Below are 14,033 nucleotides of genomic sequence, written 5' to 3'. Positions count from 1 at the left end.
AATGTGATTATCCTTTCACTTGCTGTCCTTGTCCGGTCTTGACTGCAAGGCAATGCCATTTCATGAAGTGATGGGAAGACTCCCTTGAGCTTCCTTTCCCTGGACAGTCTGCACAGAACTGGAATTTTCTGTATCTTAAATATTAAATATTGGGTGAAATTTATCTGTAAAATCATCTGGAGCTGCCACCTTTGTCACAGGCTTTTAAAATACTGACTCCAGGGGCGCCTGGGTGGCTCAGTGGGTTAAGCCTCTGCCTTCGGCTCAGGTCATGATCCCAGGGTCCTGGGATTAAGCCACGCATGGGGCTCTCTGCTCAGTGGGGAATCTGCTTCCCCCCTCTCTCTGCCTGCTGCTCTGCCTACTTGTGATCTGTCCTTCTGTCAAATAAATAATTAAAATATTTTTTAAAAAATAAAATATTGACTCCATTGCACTAATGACTATGAAACTATTCAGACTTTCTTCTTTCTTTCTCATTGTTTTCAGACTTTAAGCCTTTCTCCAGCTTCCCAAGCTAATTACAGGTGAGCTAATTACATTTTTAAGTTGCGTGTTTATCTCCGGGAGTCTACTGGGTCATGCTGCTAGAAATTATTCTAGAGAGTACTAGACCCTCTCTTTTTCCCTGTCTCTGGTTTCAACTCTCTGATTTTCACGTTCCATGGGAAAACACACACACACACACACACACACACACACACACCCCAGATAGTGTGCACACACATAAATTTAACAAGCTACCGCAAGTTTTTCACATAACCAAGTCTCAGTTCCTTCACTTTAAAATGTGGCCTGTCACCCATTAAAAAGCTGGGCCACTTTGCAGCTCATCCCAATCCTGTGTTTCATGCAGTGAAATACTAAAAGGTAACTGAAAAACAAACCCTTTATTGAATCCTCCCCCCAAACACCCAAGAGGGCGCTTCAACCTCAAAGTCCATTTCAAACCACCCCCACAGCTGCCCGGCAAGTCCCCAATAGTTCCGTCCCCTCTCACTCAGCTCCTCACCCCTCATGCTCTCTCAACTTTGCACCCCCGGGAGACAGCACACTCTTCTCCTCCTCCTCCCCTCTCGCCTCCTGAATGGACTCCCCCCCCCAAGCACTCAGCCCCTTCCAGGGAAAATCAGACCTAGACCTTTCCAGTCTTAACCCGTCACCCATAAATCCACTTCAGCTCAATGAAAGCCCGTGAATGGAACCAGGGCTGGGAGGAAGACGGTGAAAATGCTCCTCTCGTATTATGTATTTTTCCTCTCACTGGATAATATACAGCTTGAAGCACTGGAAACAATGAGTGCCTGGCAGCGGGGCCAATGCCTAGAGCGCCGTGGGTTTGAGACCAGTGGCCGGGGTGTGCACCGACCCGTCTCCGAGCTACACCGTCCCCACATGCAAAAGAAAGGCTTCAGATGGCTTTTTAAGGTGGCTTTTAGTTCCACGCTATTAGGATTTTCTGATATTAAAATATGGGTAAAGAGGAGATGAATATTTATTGCTTCTTGGTACCAGTTTTTTGTCTGAGAGACAGGGGAAGGGGCTGAAGAGGTAGAAACGTCCAGTCACAAAATACGTAAGTCACGGGGACAGAGAGGACAGCCAGCGCTGTCTGCTGACAGGTGGTGGCCAGGCTTGGGCAGCGACCAGTTCGTAACGTACATAAATATCAAATCACTCTGCGGGACACTTGAAGCTAAGACACCAGCCATTATGCTGCAGCAGAGGAGTAAAAATACCATCACACACACATACATGCAAAAGAAAAAACTGTGTAAAAAAAAAAGTGGAAAGAGTTTCCCATGAGCAAGTATGTCCTACTATGAACTGAATGGTGGAAAGCAGAGGTTCCTTCTTTCCAGGCCCTCCCTCATCACCAGCCGCTGCTCACAGGACAAGGGTCATCACCTGGCAAGGACTGTTTGCTCAACACCGACTGCACACTCGAAACTTCTGGTCACCAATCCATGACACGGGGATGCGCAGAGGAAGAAAAGGCAGCACAAGCAAAAGTCTGCAGTAGCCAGGGGCAGGTCTAGAAGAGCCAGAAGGATGTAGTGTTTATGGCCAAGAGATGGGGCGTAATATGAGACACTCTTCCTTGAACAAGCAAGAGTATCTTGCATCAGACTACAGACTACTGTACTAGACTGTGATTTGCCGGGCTGGGCATTAGGACTTATTAAGGTTCCTAACATTCTGGTGGCACCTGGGTGGCTCAGCCAGTTAGGCATCTGTCTACAGCTCAGGTCATGATCCCAGGGTCCGGGATGGAGCCCAGGGTCAGGTTCCCTGCTCAGTGGGGAGACTGCTTCTCCCCCTCTTTCTGCCCCTCCCCCTGCTTGAGTGCACTCTCTCTCTGTCAAATAAAGTCTTTTAAAGGAATAAATCAAGTTCCTAACATTCAGTAAACATTTAGCAAGTATTCAAGGGCACATCAGGGGCATGCCTTGTGATCCGTAGGCAGGATCTGATTGATAGAACTCGGATTTTCTACATTTTGACTTGGTTGCCAACTCATCCACACCTTTCTCTACATATTAAACTGATGAGCTTCTCAAAGCTTTTGAACTAAAGGAGAAGGTCCTTTCCCTCACACTGTTCCAAGTCCTTTAACTGCCAAATTCAGGTGGCAGCTTCAAAGCTATTTCCTTTGATATCCTGAGAAGGCCCATCAAGACCTGTGGCCACCACCCGTCCAGTCTGTGACATTCCCTTAGGCTCCAGCTGCCTGGCATTTTATTTAAATCAGGAAACACCGGACCTAGCTACCAGGAACGTCCGTTCCTTGAAGACAGAGCCAACGTTATGCTTTTTTTTTTTTTTTTAAAGATTTTATTTATTTATTTGACAGAGATCACAAGTAGACAGGCAGGCAGGCAGAGAGAGGAGGAAGCAGGCTCCCTGCTGAGCAGAGAGCCCGACGCGGGGCTCGATCCCAGGACCCCGGGACCATGACCTGAGTGAAGGCAGAGGCTTTAACCCACTGAGCCACCCAGGTGCCCCAACGTTATGCTTTTTTATGCTGCTCTGCTGCCTCTAAAATAATTCTGCGTGCACAGAAGGTACTAAAGACATCCCAAGTGGTCCTTGGGTTACATCCTAAGGCACCCTCGCAGTTGCATGTGGTCACATGACTGACTCTGGCTAGTGGGAGGTATGTAGAAATCGCTGGGTGAGCCTTTTAGGGAAGTCCTTCATATATCTATTTTTTAAAAAGATGGATAGTGGCACCTTGCTGTTTGCTCTCTCTGTCCTCCCTGCGCCCAATGGTTGCTGTTGCCCCAACAGCTGTCTCAGACCATAAGGCGATGCACTAAGAAGGAACGAAAAATGATGAACTAAGATAGAATGAGTATGGGTCTCTGAAAAGCGGGGAGCCTTCAGGCTCACCCTAGACCTTGGGTTTTCAAAAGAGAAACACAAATCCTTACACAGGGACAGAGGGCAATAATGTCCTGGCAGTGGCCTGGGACCAGCTGAGATCCTGCCCTCCCAACAGCCAACAGCCAACACCCAACACCACGCCCGCCGGTGTCAAGGCAACATGGGCACAGCAGAAGGGAAAGGCCGGTCGAAGACAGACTCCAGCAGCTGCGACTACCTCCTGGGCCTACTCAGCATCCAGGCTGGGGCCCGACTGTAAGAATGAAAAAGCACAGGGGTGCCTGGGTGGCTCAGTTGGCTGAGGGACTGCCTTCTGCTCAGGTCATGATCATGGAGTCCCAGGATTGAGTCCTGCATCGGGCTCCCTGCTCAGTGGGGAATCTGCTTCTTCCCCTGACTCTCCCCTCTTATGTTCACTTTCCCTCATTCTCTCTCTCAAATAAATAAATAAAAATAAAATCTTAAAAAGAAATCACTGAAAAGGCAGAAGGAAACTGGCAGCATGAAATCCAGACTGAGATCTCGATTCAGCCTTGAATGGACTTGAGCTCTGACTCCATGCCCCTCTACCATGATTCAGCACCCAGAGACCTCGATAATGGACAGCGCCATCTACACAGGCTGTATCAATAAGGACCAAGATTTCTCAAGGTTATTTGATGATATCAGGAGACTCATAATTTTTAAGTATGTAATGGGGTTATAGTTTAATTTCTTAAAGTTGCAATCTTTTAGAAACACAAACTGAAATATTTACAAGTAAAATGGAACGATTCACCTTTAAAATACTTTGAATGCAGGGGTGTTTGGGTGGTTCAGTGGGTTAAAGCCTCTGCCTTCAGCTCAGGTCATGGTCTCAGGGTCCTGGGATCAAGTCCTGCATCGGGCTCTCTGCTCAGTGGGGAGCCTGCTTCCCTTCCTCTCTCTCTGCCTGCGTCTCTGCCTACTTGTGATCTCTCTCTGTCAAATAAATAAAATCTTTAAAAATAATAATAATAAAATAAAATACTTTGAGTGCAGGCACAGATGGGGAGTATAGAGGAAATGAGAAAGTCCGGGAGTTGATCACTATGGAGATTGGGTACGTGGGGACTCATTACACTCTTTTCTCTATTCTTCTAGGTTTGCAATTCTTCATAATTAAAAAAAAAAATGTCTGACACTGGCCCCAGGAAAATCATGTTCCACCAAGGAGTGTCCAAGTGGAAGGGGGAGCGGAGCCCAGAGGCGGGTACAAATGAGTCGTGGGTTTCCCTCCTGCTGGGAGCACAGCTGAGGGAGCCCGAACATCGCACTATGCAATCATCATCCACGGTCCAGCTTGGCAGCCTTGGCCGGCACAGAATCGTGATGAAAGCCAACCCCGCCCCATCTCTGCTTTATTGTTCATCACCAAAAGGCTCAGTGAAAGCTTTGTAAATACCTCTACTTCCTCATTTATGGCCATAGGGAACCGGTTGCTGAGGGCCACTCATACCACACACTGGTGTAAATTCTACACTACAATAGCTTTGGGCTCCAAAGGGTCGGCGATGTTTCTTTAGAGACGAAGCCTTGGCACAAAAAGTTTAAAACGTACCGCCCCGAAACCACATCAGTGCTTCCCTTCTCTGAGGACTGGACGGTGAGGGGGTCTGCCTTCTGCCACGCTAACAGTATGGTGACAACCTAAATGGTCAAAAGTAGGTCCATGACTAAGACAGTAACACTGTGCCGGACACGGGAACATGTCACAGTGACTTAAATGATGTTCGTGAAGGGGCCGCCTGGGTGGCTCAGTCGGTCAAGCATCAGACTCCTGATTTCAGCTCAGGTTGTGATCTCAGAATTGTGAGACCGAGCCCCCACGTCGGGCTCCGCACCGGGCATGGCACCTGCTTGACATTCTCCCTCTCTCTCTGTCCCTCCTGGCCTCACATGTGTGCGTGCTCTCTCTCTCTCTCAAAAAAAAAAAAAAATAGATGTGCATGAAGAATTTATATTTCCATGGGAAGTGCTTATGTTACCCTGTTAAATGAAAAAACAAGGACAGAAAATTGTTTAGTTTATATAATCCCCATGACGTAAAACGTACAGCTATAATGGAGAAAAAAAGGAAACAATCTCCGTCTTAATCATGATTAAACCAGGGTGACGGCATTATGAATAATTCCAATCCACATATTTTTCCTTAGGGTAGAGGCATAAACGGGAGACCCTCTGAATCAGTAGAATGTGGGGGTCTTTAAAGCACGGGTTTTTAGCCAGGGACTCTTAACTGAGTACCACGGATAGAATTCAGGGCAGCTATAAATTCGGCTGGGGAAAAAAATTACATCTTGATTTTCACTAACCTCTAACTGAAAATTGTTTTTTCATCTGGGATTTTTTTTTTGGTAGTAAAATATACATAAGAAAATTTACCATTTTAACTTTTTTTTAAGTAAACACTTCAGTGTCAGGAAGTACATTCACACTGGTAAGTAAGCGTCCCCAGAAACCATCTCCAGGCTGGAATGTAATACTTTATTTTTTTTTAAGATTTTTTAATTTATTTATTTGACAGAGACTACAAGTAGGCAGAGAGACAGGCAGAGAGAGAGGGGGAAGCAGGCTCCCCGCTGAGCAGAGAGCCCGATGTGGGGCTCGATCCCAGGATCCTGGGATCATGACCCGAGTCGAAGGCAGAGGCTTTAACCCACTGAGCCTCCCAGGCGCCGCTGGAATGTGATACTTTAACCATGAATGCAGTCAAAGCAGCACAGTAAATCACCAGCACCTGCGACCCTGTCACCACTAGAACTCAAAGCTGTTTCATATAACGTGACAGTTGCTACAGGTATACTGAACTACTTTTTAAAAGATTTATTTATTTATTGGGAGGTGGGGCTCAACCTCAGACCCTGAGATCATGACCTGAGCCGAAACCAAGAGTCAGATGCTCAACTGACTGAGTCACCCGGGTGCCCCAGTATAGGGAACTATTACTATCCATGTCCCTCGCAGCTTTGAAATTAGGTAGTGATATGACCTGTCACTGAGTCTTGTTACTTAATGCAAATTACTAGATTACAAATTTGTTTTGTCATATTCTGCTCACCATATTGCCATATGTTTTCCTTTGTAATCCTATGTATTTTATTTCACACATTAAAAAAATATTATTCTGGGGCACCTGGGTGGCTCCGTGGGTTAAGCATCTGCCTTCAGCCCAGGCCACGAGTTCATATCCCTCTCCCTCTGCCACTCCCTGTTTGTGTTCCCTCACTCTCCCTCTCCATCAAATAAATACAATCGTAAAAAATATGTGTTACTCTGAGAAGAAACGCATTGGTTTCATCAGACTACGTAAGGGGTTGACAGGACTAAAAATATTTAGAAGGCTTCAGCAGATATGTCCTGACAGATGGAGTCATTAAAGAATTAGCTACCCTCGACGCACAATAATGGCTTTCCTAATGGGTGTCCAAATTCCTCATAATTGTTCTTTCAGTGATGCGGCCTAGTAGAATATGATAGCACATCCATCTCCGTGTCCCCAACACCCACTGTCCATTTAGAACTTAGAATAATCTTGTTTGTGTGTAATCCTTATTTGCTTGTACCCTTTGGAAAACAATGCCTGATGGACCCCCAGTGACATTCACGGGTGAAAACGAAAGAGCATAAGAAAGCCAGAGCCGATTTTAGGCAGAAGAACAAACTGACCTCATTAAAAAAAAAAAAAAAAAAAAAATCCAGGGACGCCTGGGTGGCTCAGTGGGTTAAGCCGCTGCCTTCGGCTCAGGTCATAATCTCGGGGTCTTGGGATCGAGTCCCACATCGGGCTCCTTACTTGGCAGGGAGCCTGCTTCTCTCTCCACCTCTGCCTGCTTGTGTTCCCTCTCTCTCTCTCTGACAAATAAATAAATAACAAATTAAATCTTAAAAAAAATAAAAAATAAAAAAGAATCCATTTCCCTAATAAACTTCTTCCTTTATTCAAAAATATCTGGCGGCGGGGGTGGGGGGCGATCAACATCACTAATCACCAGGGAGGGAAATGCAAATCCAAACCACAGTGAAAGATGACAACACACCTGTCAGAATGGCTAGCATCAGAGAGCCAAGAAATAACAAGTGTAGGGAAGGGTGTGGAGGAAAAGGTACCCTTGTGCCCTGTCGGTAGGAATGTAAATTGGTGCAGCCACTATGGAAAACAGTAGGAGCTTCCTCGAAAAATTAACAATAGGACTACCATATGATCCAGCGATCCCACTGCTCGATGTTCACCCCAAGAAAACAAAAACACTAACTTCCAGAAAGTGATCTGCACCCCCACATTCATTGCAGCATTTTCCCACAATAGCCAAGACCTGGAAATCACCCTAATACCCACTGAATGGAAAACGACAATATGATATATATGTGTGTACACGCACACACACACACACTGAGATACTACTTAGCCATAAAAAATGAGATCTTGTCATGTGTAACAACATGGGTAGATCTTGAAGGCATTATGCTAAGTGAAATAGAGAAAGCCAAATACCATAAGAGCTCACTTACACGTGGAATCAGAAAATATATAAATGAACCAAGCGCACAGACACAGAGAACAGCTTCATGGTTTTTGCCAAAGGTGGGGGGTGGGGGGTGGGCGAAATATGTCAAGGTGTTCAAAAAGTACACAGTTGCAGTTATAAGTTATGATATCATTAAGTCCTGGGGCTGTCATGTACAGCATGGTGACTGTAATCAACATCATTGTTCTGCACACTTAGAAGCTGCTAAGAGAGTACATCTGAAAAGTTCTCATCACAAGAAAAAAAAAAGTTGTCTAACTACGTATGGTGACAGATGTTAACTAGACCGATTGTGGTGATTGTTTTGCAATATATATAAATACTAAATTTCTCTGTTCTGTGTTGTTTACCTGAAACTTACAATGTCATAGGTTAGTTATACTGCAATCAAAAAATGTTTTTGGAATCTGTGATGGTGATGAGCACTATTTTCCGTGGGCTATAATCACCACTTGATACCTTTCTGTACAAATAAGATATTCTTTTCTGCAAGTCCCACATTCTCTGCAATTTTCAAATAAAACTGCTCTCTCATGCTGAAAGAGGTCTACCTAACCTAAAATCATCTATGAGAGAAGCCTTCTCACACCCCCATCCCCACAGGAGGTCCACAGAGTTGGGGCTCTGTGGTTTGTCCACAAACCCAAATCCTTTGCAAGGCTAACTGGCCAAGCGGGAGGGAGACGGGACCCAAACCAAGCCAAGCAGATGCTTTCCCCTGGGAATTTGGAACCGGGACCTAATGTTACTCCTTGGTGCTTTGAATTGCGGGGGAGTCAACTTGGGGCTATAAGGTGGGCATGTTTGGTGATGAGGCTCAACTCAGGGTAGGACAAGTGAATGCGGAGAGGGGTGGAGAGGCTTCAGCTGCACCTTCTGTGCCAGACCTCTGTGCCCGAGTTAGCGAAACCCCCTCAGAGTTCACCCCTGTGCCCCCCCCATAAAGCAGCTCATGATTGCCCCAAGCCCTCTCTTCCCAAGGTAAGCCTCAGTATCCCACCAGCACCTTCTTCAGGAAAGCACGAAAACAGCTCCCCAAGCAGCTTACCTCCGGTCTGCCAGTGCTTCTTCGGACCCTGGCTCCAATCCCTTCCGACTGCCCCCAGCTGAGCACGGACAGGATCACTTTCTTGGAGGATGCCATGCTGAAGTCTCAAAAGAGTGTTCCTACACTGAAGTGTAGAGGTTAGAGGGCCAAAGGGGGGGTGGGGGACAGCAACAAAAAAGAAAAATCATAAGGAGGACACATCCAAAGACCACGAAATTAGGGATATTAAATTCAGACCTGCCCCAAATATAAACAGCTACAATATATCGGCTGCTTAGTCTGTAGAAGACCTGGGTTAGGAAATTTAAAACAATAATGTTGGTGAACATGTACAAGCGCTAATACATTAGTACCACTAATCATTTGCAATCTCATGCAATCCTACAGCCATCTTTTACAAGGTTTAGCAATAACAGCTCTGCTGGGCACTTACTAACCTCTAATGAGTGCTTTATATGGTTTTTTTGTTTTTTTGTATTTTTTGAAGCCAGCTCCACACCCAGCCTGGGACTGGAACTCGGGACCTTGTGGTTAAGAGCTGCATGCTTGATTGACTGGGCCAGCCAGGCGCCCCTTTATCTGCTTTATCTCATCGCTGCCCCACGAGGTAGGTGCTACCGGGAGGCTGAGAGAGATTTATGTGGTGACTATGGGAACAGGGAGGAAATTCGTGAGGTCTGTGACTCTCACCAGAGCACGTTTAAGATCTTGGCACTGAGGGACGCCTGGGTGGCTCAGTTGGTTAAGAAGCTGCCTTCGGCTCAGGTCATGATCCCAGCGTCCTGGGATGGAGTCCCACATCGGGCTCCTTGCTCCGCAGGGAGCCTGCTTCTCCCTCTGACTCTGCCTTCCACTCTGTCTGCCTATGCTCCCTCTCGCTCACTCTCTCTCTGACAAATAAATAAATAAAATCTTAAAAAAAAAAAAAAAAAAGATCTTGGCACTGAAAGGATCTTCGAAGATCACCAAATTTAAAGATCCATCCATCTCTCCCTCAAGTTCAGGGCCAACTTGAGCGGCAAGAAATCTTTGAGCTTTGTCAGGAAGTTTTCAAGAGCGCAGGAAACCGGAGGAGGTGTCCTTGACACCAATCCTGTATTTGAAGACCGGTCTATACCCCACCATTGTTATTCAAAAGAGTCTGTCTGTGGGCCAGTAGTTGTACTGAACGGAGTATCCCAGAACAAACACAACACACCTCTCCGCCACTTCAAATGCTTGCACAGCGTGCCGCCAAATCTCTAAAACTCATTTTCAAGCGAAAGACAACGCATTCCTTCAAAGATTCCTACTCAAATCACGAAAGACGCTTTAGCCAGAAGCATAGACCCGAGAGCTCCGGTTTGGATCCCGGGCGTTACCAAGCACCTGCTGTGTGCCCTGAGGCCACTTCCTAAGCCTCTCTGTGCTTCAGTTTTTCCATCTATGAACTAGGGGTACTAAGACTGCCTACCTCAAAGGAGTGTGGTCAGCCCTCTAGGAATGCTAGCTGCTGTTAGGCAGCTATTCCGCAACGGCCGGCCCGTCCGTCAAAATGAGTTTCCCCCAGACCCCCTTGGCAAGCAATCAATCAATACTTATGGGGTGCCGGACAGTGGGGGCTCAGAAAGGCATTCAATCCTCAGAGCGGTACAGAACCGACATCACCCCCCCACAAGCAACCAGGGAGGGCTTTACCCCTACACGCGCCACTTCTAGGTCCTTCCAAACTGCCGCTCCGTAAATTCTACGCAGGCGAACAACTGACGAGGTGCTTACCGGACCGCGGGTGCTTTGCAGACAGGAAAGCCGCCTGGCACTTTTCGCCCAATGCCTGAGTCCTATTTAAGCATCTCCCGTCACCTCCCGGGAGCCTCCCCCAGAGTCGCGAGCTTGCTGGGGAAGGCGGGGTCGGCACCGGGAGCGCAGCACCCCCGCGAGCCTCCGGTCCCCCGCGGAGGCGGCGCGTGGCGCGTGGCGCGGGCATTTAGCACAGGGCAAGGAGGGCGCAGGGCCGGGAGGGCGCAGGGCCGACAGCCTCACCGTGATTCAGCGTTTCGCCGCCCGCCACCTCCGTGGGGCGGGAGGTGGTGGTCTGCGGGTCTGGGGGCGGGGGCGGGCGTGGGAAACGCTCCGTTATTTCCGGACTGGGGGCTCCTCTCGCGCCGCGCGCCGCCCCTCCCCTGCCTGCTCCGCTGCCCGGCGACCTCCGCGCCCCTCCCGGCCGGGAGAGATGCTACCCACCCCCCTCCAGGCTATTGGGGTAGGGGGCTCTCTGAGCCGGGCAGGCGCTCCGATCCGGACACTGTGGCTTCCAACTGTGCCTCCATCACTTGTCACTTGCGCGAGATGGGGCAGATGGCTCAGCCTCTCTGTGCCCCCAGTCCTGCCACTGCGAAATGGAAACGGGGCGAACAGAACCCACCTGGTGCGGTTGTAGGGAGAAGTCAATGAGCTGCGTATGCCCTCAGCGCTCCACGATGGTGGGGGAGCCGCAGACCAAGACTTTTGTGCTCCTGCCTGAAAAAGACACACGCTGTAGTGGGGAGACAGTTGGTTAAGAGCTTGGTTGTTGTGGGGTGCAGGCATCGGAGAGTTTTCCCAGAGCGGAGCGGAGTTGCGGGAGCCGGTGAGTGCACCGATCTAGTTCATTGCTGGAATGCTTAACCAGGGCTACAGGCATGGCAACCGGTTCCTGTCCTCTAAAGACCAGAAAGCTTATTGTGTGGTTTTGAGAAAGGCAAGACAGTGGTGCTTGTAAAACTGGGGCCAGAAAACTCCGTAGAGAGCCAGAAGGTAAATGTTTTGAACTTGGCGGGCCACTTACGTTCTCTGAGAACACTGCTCCAGTTGGCCTTTGTAGCAACAAACCGGCCACAGACAGCACGTGAAATAAATGGGTGTGGCTGTTTCAATAAACTTTTATTTATTTATTTATTATTTTAAAAACATTTTATAAACATATAATGTATTTCTATCCCCAGGGGTACAGGTCTGTGAATCGCCAAGGTTTACACATTTCACAGCACTCACCATAGCACATAACCTCCCCAACGTCCGTAACCCCACCCCCCTCTCCCAACCCCCCTCCGCCCAGCATGTTTCAATAAACTTTTAATTATGGTTACTTTTGGGGAGGACGGATTTCCTCTGCCCTCCAAGATCCTTCTAGCTGGACGAAGAATCAAACTGACATGAGCGGGAGGAACAGGAGAAAATCAAATTACATTTCCTAAATACGGATGATCCGCACAGCCTGAAATTACAGAGGCTTATCTGGAGTCCTGAGCTCAGGGGAGGGGGGGGGGGGGACAAAGGGAAGGAAGAGCATTTGCTGGAAGGTGAGAGAAGTCTGGAAAACAAAGTTTGCCCTGCTATGCACTTAAGTTTGTTAACGAAAGAGAAACCTCTGTTAGTAGCTCTCTACTTGGTATAGTTGCGGGAGAAGTAAAGCACTTTTCCTCAATCTGCTGGCTTTTGATCTCTTTACTCAATAATCTTCCTACCAAAGTGGCCCATCTGGGGAAGGACTGGGTGGCTCAGTCGGTTAAGCATCTGCCTTCAGCTCAGGTCATGATCCTGGGGTCCTGGACTTGAGGCCCACGTTGGGTTCTCTGTTCAGAGAGGAGTCTGCTTCTCCGTCTCCCTCTGCCCCGCTACCTGCGTGTTTTCTCTCTCTCAAATAAATAAATAAAATCTTTTTTTAAAAAGTGGCCTATCTTGAGGTAAGCTGCCCTTGTCCCTACAACACTGAAATTTGAATTTCATATAATTTTCACTTGTCATGAAATATTCTTTTGATTTTTTTAAAATTCAACCACTTAAAAATGTAAAAACTGCTCTCAGCTCACAGACTGTAAAAACTAGGTAGTGTCCTTGCTCTAAAAGAACAGGGTAGTAGGGGCACCTGGGTGGTTCAGTTGGTTAAGCGTCTGCCTTCCCCTCAGTTCATGATCCCAGGGTCCTAGGATCTAGCCCTGCATCGGGCTCCCTGCTCCGTGGGGAGTCTGATTCTTTCTCTCCCTCTGCCTGCCACTCTGCCTACTTGTGCTCTCTCTGTCAAATAAATAAATAAAATCTTAAAAAATAAATAAAATAAAAGAACAGGGTAGTAGAGGAACAAGGACTTTCCCCTGGACTCTCTATAGATCAGTGGGACTCAAATCCCTGTGATTCAAGGCTAATTGAGATAATGCACATGAATATTAAAAGTGCCATGAAATAATACAGTATTGTTACTTCTCATTGTTAAGATGACTTCTGAAACTTTCTCCAAATAAAATAGAAATACGGACTCTCTGGCTCCTTGCAGCCTTTAGTAAATGGTTCTGCATCTACTACCAAAAATGTCAACATGTAGTCAGTTGCCTGGGCCTGAATCTCAGGCTATCCCCATCACTCTTGCACCTCGAAATCCTGTGGATTCCACGCCTAATGTCTCTTACATCCCACTGCCCCCACTGCCTCCGGTCATCTCATCTGATAGCCGCGCCCCTCTTCTGGCCGTCAGGCTGGCCCCTGGCCCATCCACTCTCCACCTCCCCGGGAAATGGAATAACTGCCTAAAACCTTCAGGGCCCTCAAGAGAAGGTCTTCTGATGTCTGTAATCTGGCCTCACCCCCAACATGCTGACACTCATTCAAGGACACACACACACACACACACACGCGCGCGCGCGCACACACACACACGCACACACACGCATGCAGAGTCACTCCACTCCCTCCTTCTGCCATGCCGACTTGTTTTAGGCTCTGGAATGTAGACTCTCCCACTTGTGGGCCTGCTGTGCCTCTGTCTGCAACTTTCTCTCTCTTTCACCCGGCTTATCCCCATTCATGTTTCAGCTCAGTTTCCATGTCACTCCCACTGGGAAACCTTCCCCTCAGATCTGGGTGAGGTGTCCGACATGGCCATCACTGTGAGATGGGGAAGCTGAAGGGGCTCCTTGGGGGGAAAAAAATCTGCCTTTTTCCTCCTTCTGCTTCTATTCTTGATAGGACCAGCACCCCCGCCTCGGGTCCTCCTTACACCGGTCAAAGAGCTAATGATTTCTTTGGAGTCTTCCAGC

The 14,033-nt window shown here is 47.8% G+C and overlaps 1 protein-coding gene across 1 annotated transcript in view; it reads right to left on the bottom strand.

Annotated features, from left to right (window-relative positions):
- Positions 1-9,078, bottom strand: part of PIR (pirin) — a gene marked incomplete at both ends in the record, with an annotated part of 124,353 nt that extends 115,275 nt beyond the window's left edge. Inside the window, one exon of the mRNA XM_082717059.1 lies at positions 8,983-9,078. Coding sequence (XP_082573185.1) covers positions 8,983-9,078 — 96 coding nt within the window. The remainder of the gene's footprint in view (positions 1-8,982) is intronic.
- Between the last annotated feature and the right edge of the window lie 4,955 nt (positions 9,079-14,033).

Source organism: Mustela nivalis (assembly GCF_964662115.1).
Source record: "Mustela nivalis genome assembly, chromosome: X".
Taxonomy (NCBI): Eukaryota; Metazoa; Chordata; class Mammalia; order Carnivora; family Mustelidae; genus Mustela; species Mustela nivalis.
This window is presented reverse-complemented; position numbering and strand designations above follow the sequence as displayed.